Here is a 21,314-nt window from a genome sequence, read left to right on the forward strand (position 1 = left end):
TGAGAACATGAGTCTGTCAAAGAGGCCCACTCAATATAAACATTTATGTATGGGCGTGTTTGTGTACACACAAATTGCACTATATCTGTTGATGGATAAGAAGATGAATCTGTCATAGGAAATGGATGGATCAGTGTGTGTGTATGTGTGTGTGAGCTGCTCTGCAATTAGCTACAAGGGTCACATAGTAATTCACACAAGATTGATAGTTTGGCTCTTGGGGGGTTGAAATGAGTGATGCTAAGGCAAAAAAGAATCAAAATGAAAGGAATGATGAGGTACTCTTCAACTTAATTTGATTGAACATGGATTTTTTTTTTTCTTTTTCGAAATTTCAAGCAACTGAAATAAAAGAATTGATAATTAGATGGTGGGCCATTAGGCCAAAGATGTTGATGGAGCTTTGAAAGGATTGGTTAATCATAAAAGCTGGTTGTGTTATGATCCCTCCTAACCCTTGGGGATGCATACAGCCATTTAAAGCCACACTATTTCAACTTGCTATTCCCAATCCAAAAACTCACTATTCAAAAGGTCCCTTTTCACAAGGACTTGTTTGGTTGAATGTCAGTGGTCCCCTTCCATTTTGTAGTAAAATTTGGTTTTGTGACAAGGCTGTGCAATGACATTAGGATTTGATCCCACATGGGTATATTTATAGCTCGCTGTTCCATCTTTTTTGTGGTCACTTTGGTAAAACCCAAAACTTCACCTTTGTTGGGCTTTTCGCGGGGACATGTTTGGCAAAAATGTCAGTGGTCCCCTTTTAGATTCTCTTAGAATTTCATGCTTTCTATTGGATTGTACTTTAGCTCTCTGTTTAGGATAAACTTGTGACGAGACTTTTGTTATGACTTGTCCATATTGGCTGGCCTATACAGCTGCTTTCTACCGTGTTTGTGGGAACCAGCAGACCCAACTTTTAAGCCCAACGACTTTACCCCCAAAAGAAAAAGAAAAAGAAAAAGAAAGAGAAAAAATCTATTAAGCCAATACTTTGTTTCAACACAGCTAGCTTAAGAAACAACAATTTACAGAAAAAACAGACGAAGATATTTTTAACAACAATTTACGGAAAATTTAATTCCTCCAGTTTGACCAATTAATAGGGGAAAAAAAGTTGTAGCGTTTTTTCAGTAGATTTTTTTACACTTTTTTGATGTCTTTTGTGGCGTGTAACTGTTGGGCCTGTTTTTAAGGGCGGAGAAAAAAATTATTGGACTTGCTGCAGAGCCATGGACTGTTGGACATACGTTATGGGCCTTCTACTGTTCCTAAATCACAAACCATGGACACTGCAGCGACTCTAAGCAGGACCATACCACATCCTTCTAAGGCCAGACTCAAACACAATTATTTAAATATAACAAATTGAACCGTAAGGTGGTGGATTTGCTAGACAAGCCAGAATCAGAAAGTCACATACTATATTTATTGGATTAATAAGTTAAATACAATTCATGAGTATGAGGGGGCAATAAGACAATTTTTATGATTACTCTTCAACCTCTAATACAATTTTTATGATTACTTTTCAACTTTTATGACTAAGAGAGTTTGTTTTCTTTTCAACGTATATAAGTTATGAAATAATCTTTGTCAAGATTACTAACAAGTAACAAACAAATGTATGTCATGGATACCGAACGAACACTTATATGGTGCTAAGGGAGACTAGGAGGAAGGGAAGGCTTTGCCACTTTCAGCTCTCCGCAGTCGCTGATATAGACAGTCTTAAGAGGCTTGTTCCAGATTGCACGGGCATTTTTGGCTCTTTCATCTCCAAGAAACTCGGCAAAACCGTTGTATTGGCGGATTCTTTCACCTGGTTTATATGTAGGGATTGAAGCTATTGCTGTCACGATATCCAACCCTGAAACTCAATTCAACTGAGGTCAGAAACTAAATTTGTGACAAAGCAGCATGAATTTTCTTCAGGAATTACTACTACTGCATTCTTTTGGTAAAAACAATCTTTTGTGTGCTGTGTGTTCAGGTGCTGCTTCTTGTGAGGGACGATGGTAAGTTTCAGTTTCTACATCAATTTAATTGCAAGTAAAAGAATCATAGAAAAGATCTTACAATTTGTACATCTTTGTTTTGTTATGAAATTCTACAGAATAGCAGTTGATATTAGTAAACATATGAAAATATTACATGTCAAATGAACAGACCCAATATCACATTTGCTAAGGCTTTTGATAAAACTGCATAACTTTTTACACCACAAGCTAGTACAGGATAATATATTTTCATAGTTGGCTAAGCTGGTTATAATACTTACCACAATAACTGTAATTTCTAAAAGTCAAAAAGCATGATTTTTATAAAGATGTGTTTGAACTCCTGAGGAACCACATTCACAAGCTAACAATTCTATTCAAATTCATGATTAATAAAGGTTGTGACTGCAATATTTTGAACAAGTAGTGCCTAAACGCAAGAATCTGGACCTACAATTAATAACAATTAACACAGCTAGAAAAGGTTCTGAAAATAATAGAGGAGAATCAAGATGGTTGTAACAAGCACAAAGAATCTCAAGTACAGAATCCACAAGAGGGATAAAGAAAAACCAAAAAGCACACAAAGTGGATTAGTAGGAAGAAAGCAAGAATATTGAACACAGAAAAGTTCGAATACAGTCTGCAATTCATATCTTGAATAGTTAGAATAAAGCATACAAATATCACCATGCATACAATATAGCAACCATGATATATTGCATTCAAATTTCAAACTCAAATTTTTTAATCACACTCTCAATAGAATAGAATTGTAGATTCTTGAGGTACCAATACATTCAGTGTAACAACCTTCACTCTACCCAACACAATATTATCCGCTTTTGGCTCACCCGGACCAGACTTCCCAGAAGGTCACCCATCCTGGTACTGCTTCCGCATAAACATGCTTAACTGTGGAGTTCTGATGGGTTCACGTCCATCACGGCTTTAAAATGCATTGTCATAGAAGGGTGTTAAACCAACATATAACACTTCACCTTTTCCAATGTGGGATCATGACACCCGTAACGTACCAGTGTGGTAGCTCGCCCAGTGTCTCGCACCCGCACGCACCCCCCCCCCCCCCCCCCCCCCCACAGAGTCGTCACATTCAGTCATGCTCATGCAAAATGGTTATTTGCATAGCCCCACATGCACACAAGAAGAAGGAAACCAATACTTGGAATAAAAAAAAACAAGAATTTGAAAACTTGCTTCCTTACACAACTATGGTGAATTACTTATCAAACAAAACAAAAACAAAAAAATACAACTACGGTGAATTGGTAATGTCTTTTGATGTAGCAAAACTACGGAAATTTAATCACACGTGAGATGATCATTGACCTCAACGGAAATTATAAAATGTAACAATATCAATTAATTTTTACTCAATTCAGCTTAACAAAGTATTTTCCCAACTATTTGGGATTGGCTACATAAGAAAATGATTTTCCATTTTGCCCAATAATATTTGTCCAGGCAAAAGTCTTTCAAGCTACTTTTAGAAGTTCTAAACTCATTTTTTTTTAATAACTGACTGCTTCAAATACTTTCACAATTAAATGGCTGGGGTCAATCTTATTCACCCAAAGAACGGTTGATAGAATCTAGAAAGCAGCAACAACCAAAAAATATATAGAAACAATCAGCAGTAACTAGTTAAGTAGTAAAAGGCAGCAGCAGATGTACAGAACCAGCATCTATCAGTTTGATTGGCCCAGCTAAGTCATCGCAAGATAGATCAAATAATTTTTCATGTAACGCAAACTTCCAAGTAATATTCATATGTTTGCAAACCCCAATCTTCTCCGTCTCTCTGGCTCTGTTCTTTGGACTTGAAAAGCCATAACATGGTTTAAATTAAATTGAATAACTCCTCTTTTTCAAATTTCAAGCAACCCAAATTATATGAATGACCTAGTTTCAAAAGACAATGACACTCATATCATGATGGTCTATACTGGCACATATTCATACTTGAACCAAAATCACCAATTATTGAATAAAAGAAGTAAATTCTATGCCTTACAATGCTGATAAAAATCAGCATAATCATCCAAGAACTTGAACCAAAATCAACAATTATTGAATAACAGAAGTAAATTATAAGCCTTACAATGCAGATAAAAATCAGCGTAATCATCCAAAACAGTTAAACAATTCTTCAAATTGAAAATTAAAAATCAGCATAATATATTTATAGTTGATATAATGATAAAACATAATAATGCACTTAAATTTGAACTCACCTTCAAGCACAGTACCAAAAATAATGTTCTTATTATCAAGCTGAGGGCATGGACCAGGTCCAGTGGTGATCAAGAACTCCACATTTCGGTAATCTGGGTTGAGCTTAATCTCATCATAGTCATCATTCTCTGACAAGCAAAGCGAAACAAGTCCTGACCTCGAATGGCCTAACATAAAGGCCCTAGAATCGACGGTCTCAGTGTTCCGAACCAAATCTAACGGCGGCTTCACCTCTCCCCTGTCTCGCCGGCCTTGCCTGCCGGCCATGAAGAACTCGCCGGGGAATATTTTCTGAACCAAAGTACCCTTGTAGGTCGAACCGGACGAACCGCAACACATGGCTTTGAAATTGGAGACGGTGAGAGGGACGAGGTTGCCGTAGAGGCCGAGGATGAGGCGGCCCAAGGGTTCCGTGTCGGTGCAGAGAGAGAGTTCGTCGCCCAGGGTTCGGTTTTGGAAGTAATTTGGGCATATGCTGAAGTCCATGAAGACTCTATCGGTGACAGTGGTGTCTGGTGGTGGCGAGGTGGTGGCGGAGGAGAGGGTGGAGGGAAGGGAGACGGAGGTGGAGAGGAAAAGGATGGAGCGGCGCGTGAGGTGAAGTTTAGGGTTAGGGTTAGGGTTGCGGTGGTGGTGGTTGTGGGGGAGAAGAGGCGAAGAGAGAGTGGTGGAGCAGCCCATGACGACGGTGCATACCACACGCAAGTGGTGCAGCAGCCCATGGCGGAGAGAGAAAGAGAGGATGTGTGAGTACCACAGAGTAAGACAAGTGGGGCCCACCTTTGATCTAATGGATAAACCAATCGGCTCTCATGTGTGGGACCTGATTAATACTGATCGTCCATGCCACGTCAATCATCTATATGATGGTAAATTGGTAATAAGTAAAAAAAAGAAAATGAATAAATAAAAATATATTTTTTTTTTTGAGTAAATGAATAAATGAAAATATTTATTTTGCAATAAATTAATTTCTATTGATTAAAATTAACATAACAGTAGTACCCCTCTGACTCTTCAGGTTGATATTCTAGTTCTGACAAAGAAATTTTTTTTTTTTTTTTTTCTAGTTGTAAGAAACAGGAAAATAAGAGATTGATTTTCTTTTTCCCGGAAACTGAATTAAATTGTATATATATGTACCGACTAGGATGGGCCAAGAACAAAAGGCCCAACAAGTTGGATGGTAAATCAAATTAGCCCAGGCTAGAGCCAGCCCAAGCCTAATACCAAAGAGATTAGGCCCCAAACAAAACAGCTAGCCGTTGCTAGTTGGGACTAGGGTCAATAGCAATTCAATCCAGCTTCGATTGACATCAATGGAGGCAAGAAAGGGATGCCAAGTTTCAATGTTTCGATTGACTCCAGTTTTTCTAGGTTTTTTTTTTCTTCTTCTAATGTCGTGATTCTCCTTCGCCCAAACCTCATTCTCTCTCCTATTGTCTATCAGGTTTGTCTCATTTGGTCTTCAATGTTGTTATATATATGTGTGTGTCACTGTGTGCAAAATTATGTGCAAAAGCATATGCATATCTATTCCGTATGTATGAGTAAGGATACGGAATTACCTTTGTGAATGTACTCGTCGTTGATTTGTGTTTTGGACTTCATGGAAAACGACTAAGATGCATTTATATAGTTGTACATCTGGACAAGAGCTAATGTGTTGTGATCTTTCTTCTTGATATAGTCGCCTTCCTCATCGAAGACTTAAAGACCTAATGTCTTACTTTTGTCATGGGCTCTAATTTTTATTATTATCTAATGCATTTAATAGTTTTTGAACAGACTCCTAGTTACATTTTTATTTTTATTGATAGCTACTATTCTTTAATATTTTAAACAAGTTTACAATTCAACCTCTACTATGATATGAATAATGGTGGAATATGAAAATATTAAGAAAGGATTGTTAAATTCTTATAGAAGACCAATGAAGACATCTCAAATATAACGTGGTTATATATATATATATATATATATATATATATGTTTGTATATATATAATACATGCGTATGCATATTTGAAACAAAACAACTAGGGATTCCTGCAGGCATCACTGAATATAAATCAGGGACATTATATATGTGAATATATAGAAACGGGTCCCTGTTGCCATACAAAATGCCTCTATATAGTGTTTCTTCTTGTTGTGTATTCCTTCTTGATATAATCGCTTTCTCTGTTGAAGACTCAAAAGAAATGATAAGTCCTATCTTTGGTCATGACCACTATTTTTAATTACCTAATACTTTTGTGGGTTTTTTGGTCGGACTCCTATTTATATCTTAATAAAGAGTTATTATTATTTTTGTAAAAATCTAATACTTTTTAACAATAACAATGTTCCTTAATATATATATTTTTTGAAGACAAGTTAATAGCGAATTCAACCTCAACTAGTTTGAAGTAGGTAAAACAAGAAATATTTGAACAATGGTGAAAAATAACAATATAAAGGAATATTAAATTTTTGTAGAAAAACAATGCAGACATCTCATATATATCTTAATAAAGAATTATTATTATTTTTGTAAAAATATAATACTTTTTAACAATAACAATGTTCCTTAATATATATATATTTTGAAAGGTAATATTCCTTAATATTCCCGACAAGTTAATAACGAATTCAACCTCAACTAGTATGAAAGTAGGTAAAACAAGAAATATTTGAACAATGGTGAAAAATAACAATGTAAAGGAATATTAATTTTTTTTAGAAAAACAATGAAGACATCTCATATATATTATTTTATGTGTATGTATATGTGTCTGAATGCATGTACCTGTTTATAAATTATGGTTTATCAAAATTTTAGAATTTTAGATATTGACCTACCTTTGCTTCTTTGGGAAATGACATCATTTAAAATTTTTTTGACCTCATAAATTGGTATATGTTGAATTCATTTGCACCATCATTAGTGACACAATGAAACTGAATCAAATTGTTTGCTTAAACTCACCAGAATTTACAAGGATGAAGATAGAAGCAACCAGTGCACTTACTCATCTAGAAATGTCGGGGTGCACGAAAGAACTAGAAATAGAGAAACAAATGAGAAAATACCTTCTCCATTCCTAAACTTTCCTTCTAACTCCACCAGACTTTTTACAATCAATATGATAATGTCTGAATTACCTTTATCTGCATGAGAAAGCTTCACTTTCATCATCTTTATTCCTGACTGGTGGGCTGCTGAGCTTGGAAGCTATTGACATGGAATAATCATTCCATGACTGTTTCTTAGAGAACGAAATATTCCTGTGTTGGGGACACACATTCAAGCATGCACCTTTAGACTTGTGCAGTGCACAGCTACAGTTGCGATGGTATGGCCTCCGCTCGATTTCCATGTCGTACATTGATATGCTTCCATTAAAGACGCACGGAAGCATAATCTCTGCTGCTCCAGTGGCCATTCTCTCTCTCCCTCCCTCCCTCCCCTGAATGTCTTGTGTGTGTGTGGTATGCAGGTGAGCAAATGTACGTGTGAGTGAACTTGAATGTCTTGAACTTTTGCATATTCTTTGATGGGTTTATATAGAGCAGGGGATCAGTATTTGTTGAGTGGCAGTGTGGGAGTATCCAAGGGAGAAAATGTCCAAGTAGAGTACAAGAGTAGTTTGGTACGGTTCTTGCCTATGTAGTTACCTTGCTAAGGGTTTAAGAAAGACGTTTTTCCCTAGGAAAGTCTCTGTTCCTTCCTGTGGAACCTATTATATTTTGAGAGAAAGATGGCTTGGCTTTGTTTGGTTTGGCTTGGGTTTGCAAGTTATTGTAGGGAGGAATATTATAGCTTTGGTTGTTCAGGAAGTTTGTGTTTCTTGACTAACTAACTATAATGGATTTTTATGAATTTTGTTCCCGGAGTTGGACGACTGTTTCTAGGCAACAAAGGATGTGGGTTAAAGTGTTGAGTAATACAAGTAAATGGCCCACACCTGGACATATTACGTGGTTATGCAATTTAACCTTTTCTTGTTCCCTTTTTATGGTGATGACAATGATAAAAATAATTGTCCCATGCTCATTTGCGTAATTCCAAATGTTAAGGCGATTTCTTCCTTCACTCTAGACAGAACATTAAAATATGTTGTCTTAACTTGATATGTCATGTTCTGCATTACACAGTAAGATTAAGAATGTGGGTGAAAAATGGGATATGTAAATATTCTTTACTGGTTTGGGTGAAAAACATTTTCTTTTACAAAAGCTGCATTTTTTGCACAGGTGAAGAGAATACAAAAAGAAGGGGTTTTTATAGGAAATTAGATTTATCAATTATATAGAAAAGGGTACTTCTTACATTCCATTTTTGAAGTTAGAGGAAATTGATAATCAGTGAATCCCGAAAACTACGTACATGGCAGTTTTTACCACGTTTTTGTTTCCTGTTATGACGGTGTCTTAAATTCTCAGTTCAAGAGGTCTTTTTTGGAAACTGGAAGGTTGATTGGCTCACATGGAAAAAATAAAAAATCGTTTAGCAACCTTTATTTCTTGTCCCATGACATCTGCCCTGGTCCATTTTTTTTTCTTTTGGGTGAATTGTTTGGGTCTTTAATCCATTGTGATATGGGTATGTTCTTTTGTATTTATTGATCCAAGTATTTAGGGTCCACACAGAGAGAGAGAGAGAGAGAGAGAGAGAGAGAGAGAGAGAGAGATATTGGGGTGGGAGGAGGTGTGGGGGGAGTGCACTCTGTTATGTAGAGAGAGAACTCTTTGAAAACAGATGGACGTGGGTATTGTGGCATCCATCTTGTAACGTTTATATCCACACTGTTTTATTTTCATTTTCATCTATGTAAATAGGCTTTTAAGACAGACCATGGAATTGTTTTGTGTGTGTGTGTGTGTGCTTGTCAAAATTTCGTCACTTTTTTCTTTTTATTTCTAACTCTAAACTTTGACCTGCCTTAACATTTCCTGCTGCTTATTCATTGGAACAGTTGATTGTGATATATATGTATATATAACTAGGGAAAAAAATATGTATATATATTAAAATTTGTAAGGTTTAATTGTGAGATAAGAGAAGACAAAATTCTAAAAGAATATGGTTCTAAATTAGGGTTTCACAGTTTTCACCACATATAGAGCAAGCTGCTTGTGGCCCAATTTTCAGTGCTGAATAGAATCTTTGTATGCTAACCTTAAAATTTTATTGATGTTGCTATGTAAGTCATGTACAATTTGTTTTATTGTAAAATTATTAAATCCATTGTGGAATCTTCTAGTTTATATATGAAATGGCGCTGGATAGTGCATTCTTTTTGGTCAGTGTTATTTTTTTATTTCACTTTTGCAGTTAGAATGAAATCTTTGTATTGCTAACCTTATATTTTTATTGATGTTGCTATGAAAATCATTTATTATTTTAGAATCTTCAACTTGTTGGTGAAAAAATATTGTACTGAAATTCCTTTTTTCAATCATATCTGGGTTACTGGTGTAAGAATAAAGAAATTGACAAAACATTGTTGTCTTTGTAAGAACATTTATATGTATATTTGTATTTATGTTGGGGTTCTATTGTAATTAGATATAGGGTTTGTGGCCATTATGTAAATAGGCCTTTCTTGTATTGTATATATACCCTTTTATGTTTTCGGGTTAAGGAAATATGAAGAAGAGGGCAACGCCTCTAATATGTTCTCTCTCTCTCTCTCTGTGTATCATCCATCTACTCTCTCACTCTATCATCTCTCTCTATAGTCTTGCATTTTCACATGGTATCAGAACGTAGATCCGGCCATTGATGTTGCTACCGCGGTGCTAGGGTGTGTACTAGCTCGTGAAGGGATCGCTGTTCATTTGTCGATCCGGCCACTCTTGGACGTGTTTTTTTTTCTCTTCATCGACAATCATTCCTGGACTGTCGGCGAAGAGTTTGCAGTGTGAAAATCTCTCCGTTTGTTGACGCCGGTGGTTGTCGTGTGCAGTCGCCGTTGTGACTGTTTTTGTGGTCGGTGGCTTCGTTTGGAACTGAGAGGGCTTTGCAGTGGCTTTGCTGTCTTCCTTTGGTTGTTAATTGATTTGTGGTTGGGGCTTCACCTTGTGGAGGTCTTGGATCCTTGTTTGTTTGTTGACGGCAGCAGACTGTGGTCCTTGCCGGCGCTGATTGTGAAGGAGAAGGGGAGTGTTTGGTTGCAGGCGCATAGTTATTCCAGATCAGGTTAGGCTATCCCGATCTAGGTTCACTTAAACCGGTTTTGTAGAGATCCGGTTCAAGATAAATCTAGATCGGCAGATCCGGCCCGTTTTCAGATTCGGGTCTGGTTCGACCCTATTTCACTGATCCGGGTCTGTTCTACTCTGTTCTCTTTCTTCCTGTATTCTGCTTCTGTTTTTTTTTTTTTTTTTTGTGGCATTAAATCCATGTCTGAATCTTCAACTGCTGCTTTTGGGTCTACTGTAATTCAATCTCCCGCAACACATGTTGATCATGTCGGGCTCCAAATTACAACTATGAAATTAAGTAATTCCAATTACTTACTATGGGCTCAAGCAGTGAAGATCTCTTTAGGCACCCGACGAAAGCTGAAGTTTCTTACAGATGATCCTCCATCTAAAACATCAGCGACATATGATGATTGGGAAACTGATAACTATATGGTTATGTCTTGGTTGTGGAACAGTATGGAACCTTCCATTGCATCCACTTTTATGTTTGTCAACACTGCAAAGGGAATATGAGATGCAGTTAAAGAAACCTACTCTATGGATACGAATGTTATCTTGCATATATTCACTGTATGAGAGGATATTCCATTCTCGTCAATCTGACCCCTCTGGTCCAGGCATCGGTGAGTATTATAGCATTTTCAAAAGCTTGTTAGATGAGTTGAATCAGTACCATCCCTTGACTACTGATCTTGAGGTTCTCAAGCGACAACGTGAAGAATTTTCTGTCTCCATTTTTCTTGCTGGTTTGCACCCTAGCCTTCAAAATATTCGGGACCAAATCCTTGCTGGTGATGGAAGACTCCCATCTTTGGGTAACATTTATGCCCGATTACTTCGGGTTTCAGAACAACAATCACACGGGAAGTCTACTGTGAAAGAAAATTCAGCTATGATGATTCCTCCTATCTCTCCACAATTCTCTAGAGGCTGTGATACTCCTAGTAGCAACAGAGGGTATGGAGGAAATTTGAGTGGTTCTCGTGATGGTGGTGGCCGTGATAGAGGTCGCAGTCGCCGTGGTCATGGACGTACTGATACTCGCTTCTGTAGTCATTATTGGGGTCCTAACCATTCTGTTGAGAACTGTTGGGCTCTTCATGGAAACCAGCATGGGCAAATCAAGTAATGTCTTCCTCTGACATTGCTGGGTCTCATCCCTCTCTTGGCCAGACTTCTGTCTTGCCATCACTTGCATCTATTAGTGACAACGTGACACTATCACGAGCTGAGTTTGATGCCTTGGTCAACCGGGAACATCCCAACTCTACTGATGTGGTTAACTTTGCGCAATCAGGTAATATTGCATGCTTGTCCGATTTACAGACTTCAACATCCCCTTGGGTTATTGACTCTGGAGCCTCTACCCATCTCACAGGTGATGAATCTCTATTTTCTAATTTTCAGAAGTCTAGTTCCTCATCTTTTGTTACTCTGGCTGATGGTAGAACATGTTCCATTATTGGCCAAGGAACACTTAAACTAACCCCATCCATTTCTTTATCTTCTGTGCAATTGGTCCCAAAATTTCCCTTTAATTTATTATCTATAAGTAAACTAACTTAAGCACTAAATTGTTTTGTCACATTTTATCCTTCGTTTTGTGTCTTTCAGGACCTCAGCACAAAGAAGACAGGGGCATTAACAGAAATGGCCTATACTATTTGGATTGCAAACCTTCCACTGTTGCTTTACATTCCCAGACGTTTGTATACCAGTGGCATTATAGGTTAGGTCATCCCTCGTTGCGGTATTTGAAGTATGCATTACCTTTCCTTGAGTCGGTGTCTACTTTAAATTGTGAGTCTTGTCAGCTGGGTAAGCACCATAGAGTGCCTTTCCCTCGTCGTATTGTTAATTGTCGGTCTTCTTTATTTGAGTTGGTGCGTACGGACATTTGGTGTCCTACTCGTCACACTAGTCACTCAGGTTTTTCTTATTTTGTTACCTTTGTTGATGACTATTCAAGGATGACTTGGTTGTTTTTAATGAAAGACCGTTCTGAACTTTTTTCCATATTTCAATTATTTTTAAAAGAAATTGAGGTCCAATTTGGTTGTGTTATAAAAACCTTACAATCTGATAATGCTATGGAATATGTCAAAGATGCTATTTCTAGTATTTGTGACACTCGTGGTATCTTGCACCAAACTTCTTGTTCTTATACTCCCAACAAAATGGCGTACCAAACGGAAAAATTGGTATTTAATTGAAATAGCTCGGACATTAATGATCCATATGCATATTCCAAAGGCATTTTGGGGCGATGCTGTTTTAACTGCTTTTTATTTAATTAATCGTATGCCATCTTCTGTTCTTAATTGGAAATGCCCTTATTCCTTTGTTTTTCTTATTCGGCCGTTATTTGCATCGCCGCCTCGTGTTTTTGGGTGTGTGTGTTTTGCTCACATATTACGCCCTGGCACTGATAAATTGTCTCCTCGTGCCATTAAGTGTGTCTTTATTAGGTACTCTCGGACTCAAAAGGGTTATAAATGTTGGGATCCTAGCACTTGTAGTGCTTTTGTGTGCATGGACATTACCTTTTTGAGAACACTCCTTATTTTTCTTCACATGGTTTGTCTTTAGATACCGAGTTGTTGCTTCTGTTACTTGTTGTGTCACATTCATCACCTTGTGACCCACCACAACCACTTCCAGTGTCACCACCACCTCAAGTGCCACAGCCACTTCAAGTGTATAGTCGATGATCACAAGTAGCCCCCCCCCCCCCCCCCCCCCCCCCCCCCCCCCAATTGTCTACTTCTATTGAGGCTTCTGCTACTGATGATCTTCCTATTGCGTTGCGTAAAGGTATTCGCTCTTGTGTCACTGCACACCCCATATCTAACTTTGTTTCCTATCATAATGTATTGTCCTCATTTTCTTGTTTTTTATCTACATTATCTGCAACTGTTGTTCCGAAGACTATGCAGGATGCTCTGTCTAATGCAGATTGGCGCAAGGCTATGATAGATGAAATGGATGCTCTTCATCATAATGGGACGTGGGACCTTGTTCCCTTACCTCCCGGTTCCAAACCGGTTGGTTGTAAGTGGGTATACACTGTCAAATATCTCCATGATGGGTCCGTTGAGCGATTGAAGGCTCGCCTTGTTGCAAAGGGATACACCCAAACCTATGGTATTGATTATGATGAGACTTTTTCCCCTGTTGCGAAGATTTCTTCTATCTGAATCCTTATTTCCATTGCCGCCAATTGTAATTGGCCGTTGTTCGAATTAGATGTGAAAAATGCCTTCTTGCATGGTGACTTACATGAAGAGGTTTATATGGAGCAACCACCTGGATTTGTTGCTCAGGGGGAGTCTCGTTATGCTGTATGTCGCCTTAAGAAGGCCTTGTAAGGATTGAAACAATCTCGAAGGGCTTGGTTTTGAAAATTCTCCGAGGCGGCACTTTCCTTTGGCCTTAACAGATGCCAGATAGATCATTCGGTATTTCACCGGCATACTAAAACTGGCTTTATATTTCTTGTGGTATATGTAAATGATATTGTTATAACAGATGATAATACTACGGCATTGCAAAGTTGAAATTGTTCTTGCAGAATCGGTTTCACACTAAGGATCTAGGCAAACTCAAATATTTCTTGGGTATTGAGGTTGCTAGATCCAAGGAAGGTATAAGTCTATGTCAAAGGAAATGTGTGTTGGACTTATTAAAAGAAACAGGTATGTTAGGTAGTCGCCTTGCTGATGCTCCTATGGACCCAAATATAAAATTATTACCTGATGAGGGTGATTTAGTTGACAACCATGGCAGATATCGACGTCTAGTTGGGAAATTAATTTATCTCACTATCACCCGACCTGACATTTCATATGCAGTTAGTGTTGTAAGTCAGTTCATGAGTGCTCCTAAAGTACCACATTGGAATGATGTTCTTCGAATTATTCGATATCTCAAGCAAGCTTCAGGTTTTACAAATGTTGACTGTGCTGGATCTCCCTCAGATAGGAGATCTACTACGGGTTATTGCACATTTGTAGGAGGAAATCTGGTTACGTGGAAAAGTAAGAAACAGACGGTTGTAGCTCGGTCTAGTGTTGAAGCCGAGTACAGGGCAATGGCTCATACCACTAGTGAGTTGACATGGTTACAACATTTCCTAGTGGAACTTGGGTTGACAGTTAAAACTCCTATTCCATTATTTTGTGATAACCAAGCAGCTGTCCACATTGCATCTAATCTTGTATTCCATGAGAGGACCAAGCATATTGAAGTTGATTGTCACTTCATTCGAGAGAAAATATTAAGTGGGAACATCTCTACTCCATTCGTGAAGTCTGAAGATCAATTAGCTGATATGTTTACTAAAGCTCTTGGTCATAATCGGTTAAAAACGATTTGTTCCAAGCTGGGATTATATGATATATATTCTCCAGCTTGAGGGGGTGTGTTAGAACATTTATATGTATATTTGTATTTGTGTTGGGGTTCTATTGTAATTATGTTAGACATAGGGTTTGTGGCCATTATCTAAAAAGGCCTTTCTTGTATTGTATATATACCCTTTTATGTTTTAGGGTTAAGGAAATATGAAGAAGAGGGCAGCGCCTCTAATATGTTCTCTCTCTCTCTCTGTGTATCATCCATCTACTCTCTCACTCTATCATCTCTCTCTATAGTCTTGCATTTTCACAGTCTTGTTTCCTTCTAGAAAGCTCTAGGCCTGCTTTTGTATTTGGTCTTTCGGTGAAGTTCTATGATATATCATTTGTTGCTTCAATTTTATATGTGCAAATAGAAACATGGTTCTGGTATTGCAATGTGATAAAAAGATTGTGGGTTCTGGATATATATTGAAATTTGATATAAAGATTGTATGTCCTGGATATATATTGCAATCTAATATAAAGATTGTGGGTGGTCTTTCATTTTTATTAAAACATTCTGAAATGTTCCCTGAACTGGTCTTTTTATTTTTCTTTGCTCTTCTAAATTGGATTTCACTGTCTTTTGCTTATTATTTTTACTTTCTAAATCATTTATCTATCCATGGGGAGGATTTATTGTTATGACTCATGGTTCAAAAATCAACATACTGCTAGCTGATCTCTGATGCTTCAGATGGACTACTTGTTATCTAGCATATTTTAAGATGTTGCATTTAATAGGATCTCAAGCGAGAGCATAAATAAAGCCAAAGAAAGTCGCAGTCAAATTTCTTGCTAGCCAATGCTTAAGAGAGGGTTCCCTTTAAAAAAAATTCTTAAGAGAGTGTAAAATTAAGATAGTTGTGCAGCATTTTTCTGCAAAATTAGTGAAGAAATGGCGAATCTGGCTGGCAGATTAGCAGTTTTGTGCTAGTAATTTGTCTGTTTTGAGACCTATATTGCCACTTGGAAAGTGAAACTAACATGTTGATGAGCCAATTTCTGGTTCCAAGCTACCATTGTAATAATATTAATAATACCATTGTAACACGCTGAAGGGTTCACTAAATAGGAATATGCTGGCTGCTTTTACCATTGATCTTTCACAGTTTCTGTTTATAATATTTTAGAACTGAGATAATGAGTTTGGCTAATTTCACTTTCATGCACCATGCAGGTAATGATTCACACCGGCCATTACATGGTTCTGCACAAAGTATGAACCATCTTATTAATGCTATCCTGGTAATATCAGGCTCTTTGATTTGCCAGATTTGATTTAAGTTCTAGCAACCTGATTTGTAACACTGGTTACAGGAAATGGGGTCATTTCAACCCAAGTTCATACACCTTTTGGCATTACAATTATCCAAATAATTTTCATTTTGGTCCCAATTATCTTTCAGTTAACACTGGGAATGGTATCGTTAAAACTCACTCAAGTTCATTCTCCTTTTGGCACTAGAATTATCTACATAATGTGCATTTTGGTCCGAGATCTCTTTGAGGTACACGGCATAGTTTGACTGGTCGTTCTTTTCTTTCTCTTTTTTTCATTCCATCCGAGGTGATATCTTCATTTGGTATTGGTTTACATGGTATACTAATTTTCTAATTCCTGTTGTCTAATTTGTAATCACTAGAATAAGCATAATTCACTAAGGAATGCTTGTCTTTTCTTTTTCCTTTCGATTTGTAGGGCTGTCACACAGCTTTGTTATAGGAGTGCCATGTAAACATGTGCCACTGGCAATGTTAGTGAGGATGAACGTATAGCAGTGTTGTTCTATCCATATTGAGAAAAAGAGAAAGAAACAATTAATAAAATGAGAAAACCCGTTTCAAGAGCAGTTTAGTCCCCGGACTATGTGACTTGACATGCTTAGACATGTGATTAACATTCCCCTTGTATATGGAATTTTGTTTAATTTTTTAATCTAGGCACGTGGTCAATATTCAAGAGGAGACCATTTGAGTTGGATATGCAGAGGATACATAGAAACATGTTTACTTTTTTGGTTTTAGAGAGAGAGAGAGAGAGAGAGAGAGAGAGAGAGAGAGAGAGGCTCCTCTTCCATTGATTCTTTTGTCGTATTATTGCCTTCCTCGTTAATAACGCAAAGATTTGGTTCCATGTTTATCTAATTGTTTAATGTTTATTCAAATAAAATATAAATTTATTAATGGCAAGCTCTGTACCTGTTCACCCTTCACAGCATTCTTGGAGACCAGTAATGACTTATTTACTCTACTTATATGCTTTAATATAATGTTGATTTTTGAATGTACAAGACAAATTAACAACAGATCTAGTCCCAATACCAGAAATTTTTTTAAAAAAAAAGAATAATGAAATCAATTATGTGACAAAATATGATTTCTCTTGTGTGTGTGTGTGTGTGTATAACCAATTTGGCTAAAAACAGGTTGTTCAGTTTTTATTCTACAAGTGTAGGGTGCTAGCAAGGTTGGACTAGGCATGGTTTGACCTTCTTGGCACAATGTGGTTGCCTCAAACGCATATCCTAATTCTCCTTTGACCGACATGATTTAAGATACTAAAAGAATATAATGTTTAGAAAAATTTGTACATGTAATGTAACATATTTGGGCTACTTCTCAAAGTCTTGATAAGAAGTGGAAAAATACTTCAGTTTGAAGGGGGAAAAAAAAAAAAATACTTCAGTTTGAAGAGGTGGATTAGTTATATATAGTTAAATATATTACATATATATATATATTTATTCAAATTGGATGTCTTTGCTCTTTCATTTTTCCTCCCCTACGAAGCTTTTAAGAATTGTTCTTTCTTGTTAAAACTGCCTTCCTCATTAAAAATGATTCATGCATGTATCCCTGTTTACAGATCTATAAAAAGATTGACATTAGCTATCAAAATAATTTTTTGCTTTTTCAAAAATTTATTTTACCAAAAAATATATATATATATGTGATTAGAATTTTCAAAAGTTGATATGATTGAGAAAAATAAATATATTACAAAATCTGGAATAACGGGAATCTACCACTAACTTGTATACTTTTAATGCATATACAACATTATTACTGACAAAGAAGCTAAAAAAAAATGCTTTTGAAAATTTACCAGAATTTACAAGGATGAAGATGGAAGCAACTGCACAAGAGGAATAAAAATGGAGAAACAAAAAAACAAATAATAGCTTCTCAATTCCTAACCTTTTGATTCTCTCTCTGTTGGAATTTCTACCATCCAAATGACAATGTCTAAATTTTTGTTATCTACCTGACTGAGCCTCAGTCTCATCATCTTTACTTGTAACTGCTGAGGAGTTGTTGAAAGAGGATTGATAAGAGAATTTGGAAGCTGCTAAGGACACGGAACATTCATGGCATAACTGTTTTTTGGTGAATGAAATGTTCCTGCATTGAAGACAATAGTATAAGCATGCACCATTTGACTTGTGCAGAGCACAGCTGCAGTTGCGTTGGTAAGGCTTTCGCTCAATCTCAAGGTCATACATTGATATGCTCCCATCAAAGAGGCACCGTAGCATCATCTCTGCTGCTCCAGTGAGACTCTCTCTCTCTCTCTCTCTATCTATCTATCTCTCTTTCTCTTACACACACAGACATACTCTCTATCTCTCTCCTGAGTCTTTAGTGTGTGGAATGTGGGTGAGTCTGTGTAAGTGTGTGTGAGTGAATTGAAGTGCTTTGAAACTTCGACATTTTTCTTGAAGGGTTTATATAGAGCAGGGAATCAGTGTTTGATGGATGGTACCGTGGGAGGATTCGAGGGAGAAAATCTTGTGATGAGTAAAATTCGAGAGTACCTTGCTAAGAGTTTAGGAAAGACGTTTTTCCCTAGGAAAGCCTCAGTTCCTTCCTGTGGAACCTATTATTAGAGAGAGAGAGATGGCTTGGCTTTTTTTTTTTTTGGTTTGGCTCGGCTTTGCAAGTTATTGTAGCGTAGGTCATTCAGGAAGCTTGTATTGCTTGACTAATAATTTTATTGTTATTGGGATTATTTCTATGCAACAAAGGATCTGGGTTTTAGTGTCACTAAATACAAGTATTTCCCCCACCTAGACATATTATTGGTTCTTCAATTTGACTTTATATTGTTGCTTCTTGATGGTGGTGATATTGATAGAATTAATTGTCCCATGCTGTAGACCTGCTTTTGTATCTAATATTCTCTGATGTGTAATGTATAACTTGTCGCTTCAAGGTTATATGTTCACCAAATAGAAATATGATTCTGTATAAAATAGGGCAATACAATATGAAGATTGTGGACCGTGTTTAAGTGCATTTCTATTTAAACATTCTAAAATGTGACCCAAACTGGACTTTCATTCATCCTTACTTCTTAATTGGTTTTCACTGTCTTTTGCTCATAATTTTACTTTCTAAAGGTGTTATATATATATTGAGAGGATTTATTTTCATGACCCATTGTTCAAAAATCAACATACAGCTAGCTTATTTCTGATGTTTTGTGCAGAACACTTGTATTTAGTACTCTAAGATGGTGCATTTAGTAACACTTCCAATTGTCTCTATTTTCTTAAGCATTTAGACCAAAAAGCAAGCAAAAATAAAATAAAATAAATTAATAAATAAAAGATTACTGTCAAATTTATTGCTAGTCGATGCTTAAGAGAACATATAATAAGATAGTTGTGCAGCCATTTCCTGTTAAATTAGTGAAGAAATGGTGAATGTGGCTAGCAGATTAGCAGTATTTTCTGTGTCTGTTTTGAGATCTATGTTGGCACATGGAAAGTGCAACTAAAATATTGTTGGGCCATTTAGTGGTTCCAAGCTACCAATACCATTGTAATAATATCAATAATACCATTATGATACGTTGAGGGATTCACTAAATAGGAATATGCTGGCTGCTTTGACCATTGATCTTCCATGGTTACTGTTGTAATCCTTGAGAATGTAATACTTGAGAACATAGAGAACGAGTTAGGCTAATTTTACTTGCTACAGCATGCAGGTAATGATTAAGACCCTCCATTACATGGTTGTGCTGCTTGTGCACAAGTATGAGTCATCTTATCCATCCATTCAAATCATCTAAATGTTTTCATGTCAACTCATCTAAGTTCATTTGCTTTTTGGCACTTCAGATTGTCTGAATAACGTGCATTTCATTTCCAGATTCATTTGGGACACGTGACAAAGTTTGATTTGATCTTTTTTCTCTCTCTCCCATTTTATTTATTTATTTATTTATTTATTTATTTTTTCATTCTATCCTGGACAAGGTCTTCATTTGGTGTAAATGTGAATGCTTCACTTTATTTTCTTATGCAAACATTTTGTTTTCCTGGTAATTTTAATGGACGTAAAGATGGTTCACTGGGGAATGCCAGCAATTCCTTTTCTTTTCCCCTTTTTTCCCCCCTTTCCCCTCCCCCCCCCCCCCCCCCCCCCCCCCCCCCCCCTCTTTTATTCTTTTTATTATTATTTTTTTCATCTTTTGATTTGTAGGACAGCCACACAGCCCTGGTATAGGAGAGCCATGTAAACATGTGCAACCGGAAATGTCAGTGCGGATGGTTGTATATCAATCCTCTGTCTCTATTGAGAAATTAGAGAGAGGATAAGTAGAATAAATTGGAAATCTGTTTTAGAGAACATTTATGTCCTGGGACTATACGGCTATGACATGTCTAAACATGTCATGGACTTTCCCCATCTAGATAGTATTATGTTAATTTTTTAAAATTTGGGTAGATGGTGAATTTCTCGAGAGAGAGCCTGTTGCCACACGTAATGCTTTCATTCATTATTTTGTCTTATAGTTGCCATCCTCGTTTATAACTCAAAATATTTGATGTCATAATTTAATCAAAATCTCTATTTTTTAATAGCTTCTTGTTCTATTTTATGAATTTTTAAGAAACTTTGTATTTTTGTTAATGGTTTGTTCAATACCCAGGTGACCCTTCAAAGTTCATTGGAGAATGGTAATGACCTGTTACTCTATTTTATATGTTTATATATTAACGTTTTTTTTTTTTTTTGTTTGATAAGTTAGACCAACTTGTATGCAGAGTAGGTCTGGGATATTTGAACAATATTGCAATATAAAATAAAGGAATAATTAAATTCTTAAAACTACTAATGAAGATTTCTCGTGTGTGTATATATGTATCGTTGTACATAAAACATCTTACTGTCATTGCAATGTGCTAGTGAGGTTGGATTAAGCATGGGTTTTTGACATTTTTAGGCACAATATGGTTGCCCTCAAATTTATATCCTAATTCTCCGCTTGACAGTTGTGCTTTACAATACTAAAAAAACTATAATGTTTAAAAAAGTTTATTTACAGGATATAAAAACTTTGGGTATAATTTTCAAAATAGAAGTGGTGATATGAAAGTTTTGATAAGAGGAGGAAAAGTAATTCATTTAGGGATGAAGGGGAGGATTAATTAGTATATAGTTGCAACAAA

General features: G+C 36.6%; 1 protein-coding gene and 1 long non-coding RNA gene across 2 annotated transcripts in view; one reads left to right on the forward strand and one right to left on the reverse strand.

Annotated features, from left to right (window-relative positions):
- Positions 1 to 1,407: 1,407 nt before the first annotated feature.
- On the reverse strand, positions 1,408 to 4,983 carry LOC132277420 (peptidyl-prolyl cis-trans isomerase CYP28, chloroplastic). The gene is made up of 2 exons (XM_059779283.1): positions 4,259 to 4,983; positions 1,408 to 1,873 (listed from the first exon to the last, which is right to left on the reverse strand). The coding sequence occupies exons 1-2, from the start codon at positions 4,938 to 4,940 to the stop codon at positions 1,665 to 1,667; spliced, it is 891 nt and encodes a 296-aa protein (XP_059635266.1). The 5' UTR covers positions 4,941 to 4,983; the 3' UTR covers positions 1,408 to 1,664.
- A 570-nt stretch (positions 4,984 to 5,553) lies between these two features.
- Positions 5,554 to 21,314, forward strand: part of LOC132277437 (uncharacterized) — a 42,045-nt gene continuing 26,284 nt past the window's right edge. Inside the window, exons 1-3 of the long non-coding RNA XR_009471018.1 lie at positions 5,554 to 5,709; positions 16,031 to 18,405; positions 20,795 to 20,822. This is a non-coding gene — a long non-coding RNA (uncharacterized LOC132277437). The remainder of the gene's footprint in view (positions 5,710 to 16,030; positions 18,406 to 20,794; positions 20,823 to 21,314) is intronic.

The sequence above is a fragment of the Cornus florida genome, unplaced genomic scaffold (assembly GCF_030987335.1).
Source record: "Cornus florida cultivar Cherokee Brave unplaced genomic scaffold, ASM3098733v1 CherokeeBrave_3.0.0_Hap2_Chr10, whole genome shotgun sequence".
Classification (NCBI taxonomy): domain Eukaryota; kingdom Viridiplantae; phylum Streptophyta; class Magnoliopsida; order Cornales; family Cornaceae; genus Cornus; species Cornus florida.

What these genes read in the sequence shown, in the direction of transcription:
- LOC132277420 (XM_059779283.1), bottom strand. Translation starts at nt 4,940, where the DNA reads ATGGGCTGCTCCACCACTCTCTCTTCGCCTCTTCTCCCCCACAACCAC. An exon ending in TTTTGGTACTGTGCTTGAAG is followed by an intron (nt 1,874 to 4,258) that starts GTGAGTTCAAAT and finishes ATTGAGTTTCAG; the next exon opens with GGTTGGATATCGTGACAGCA.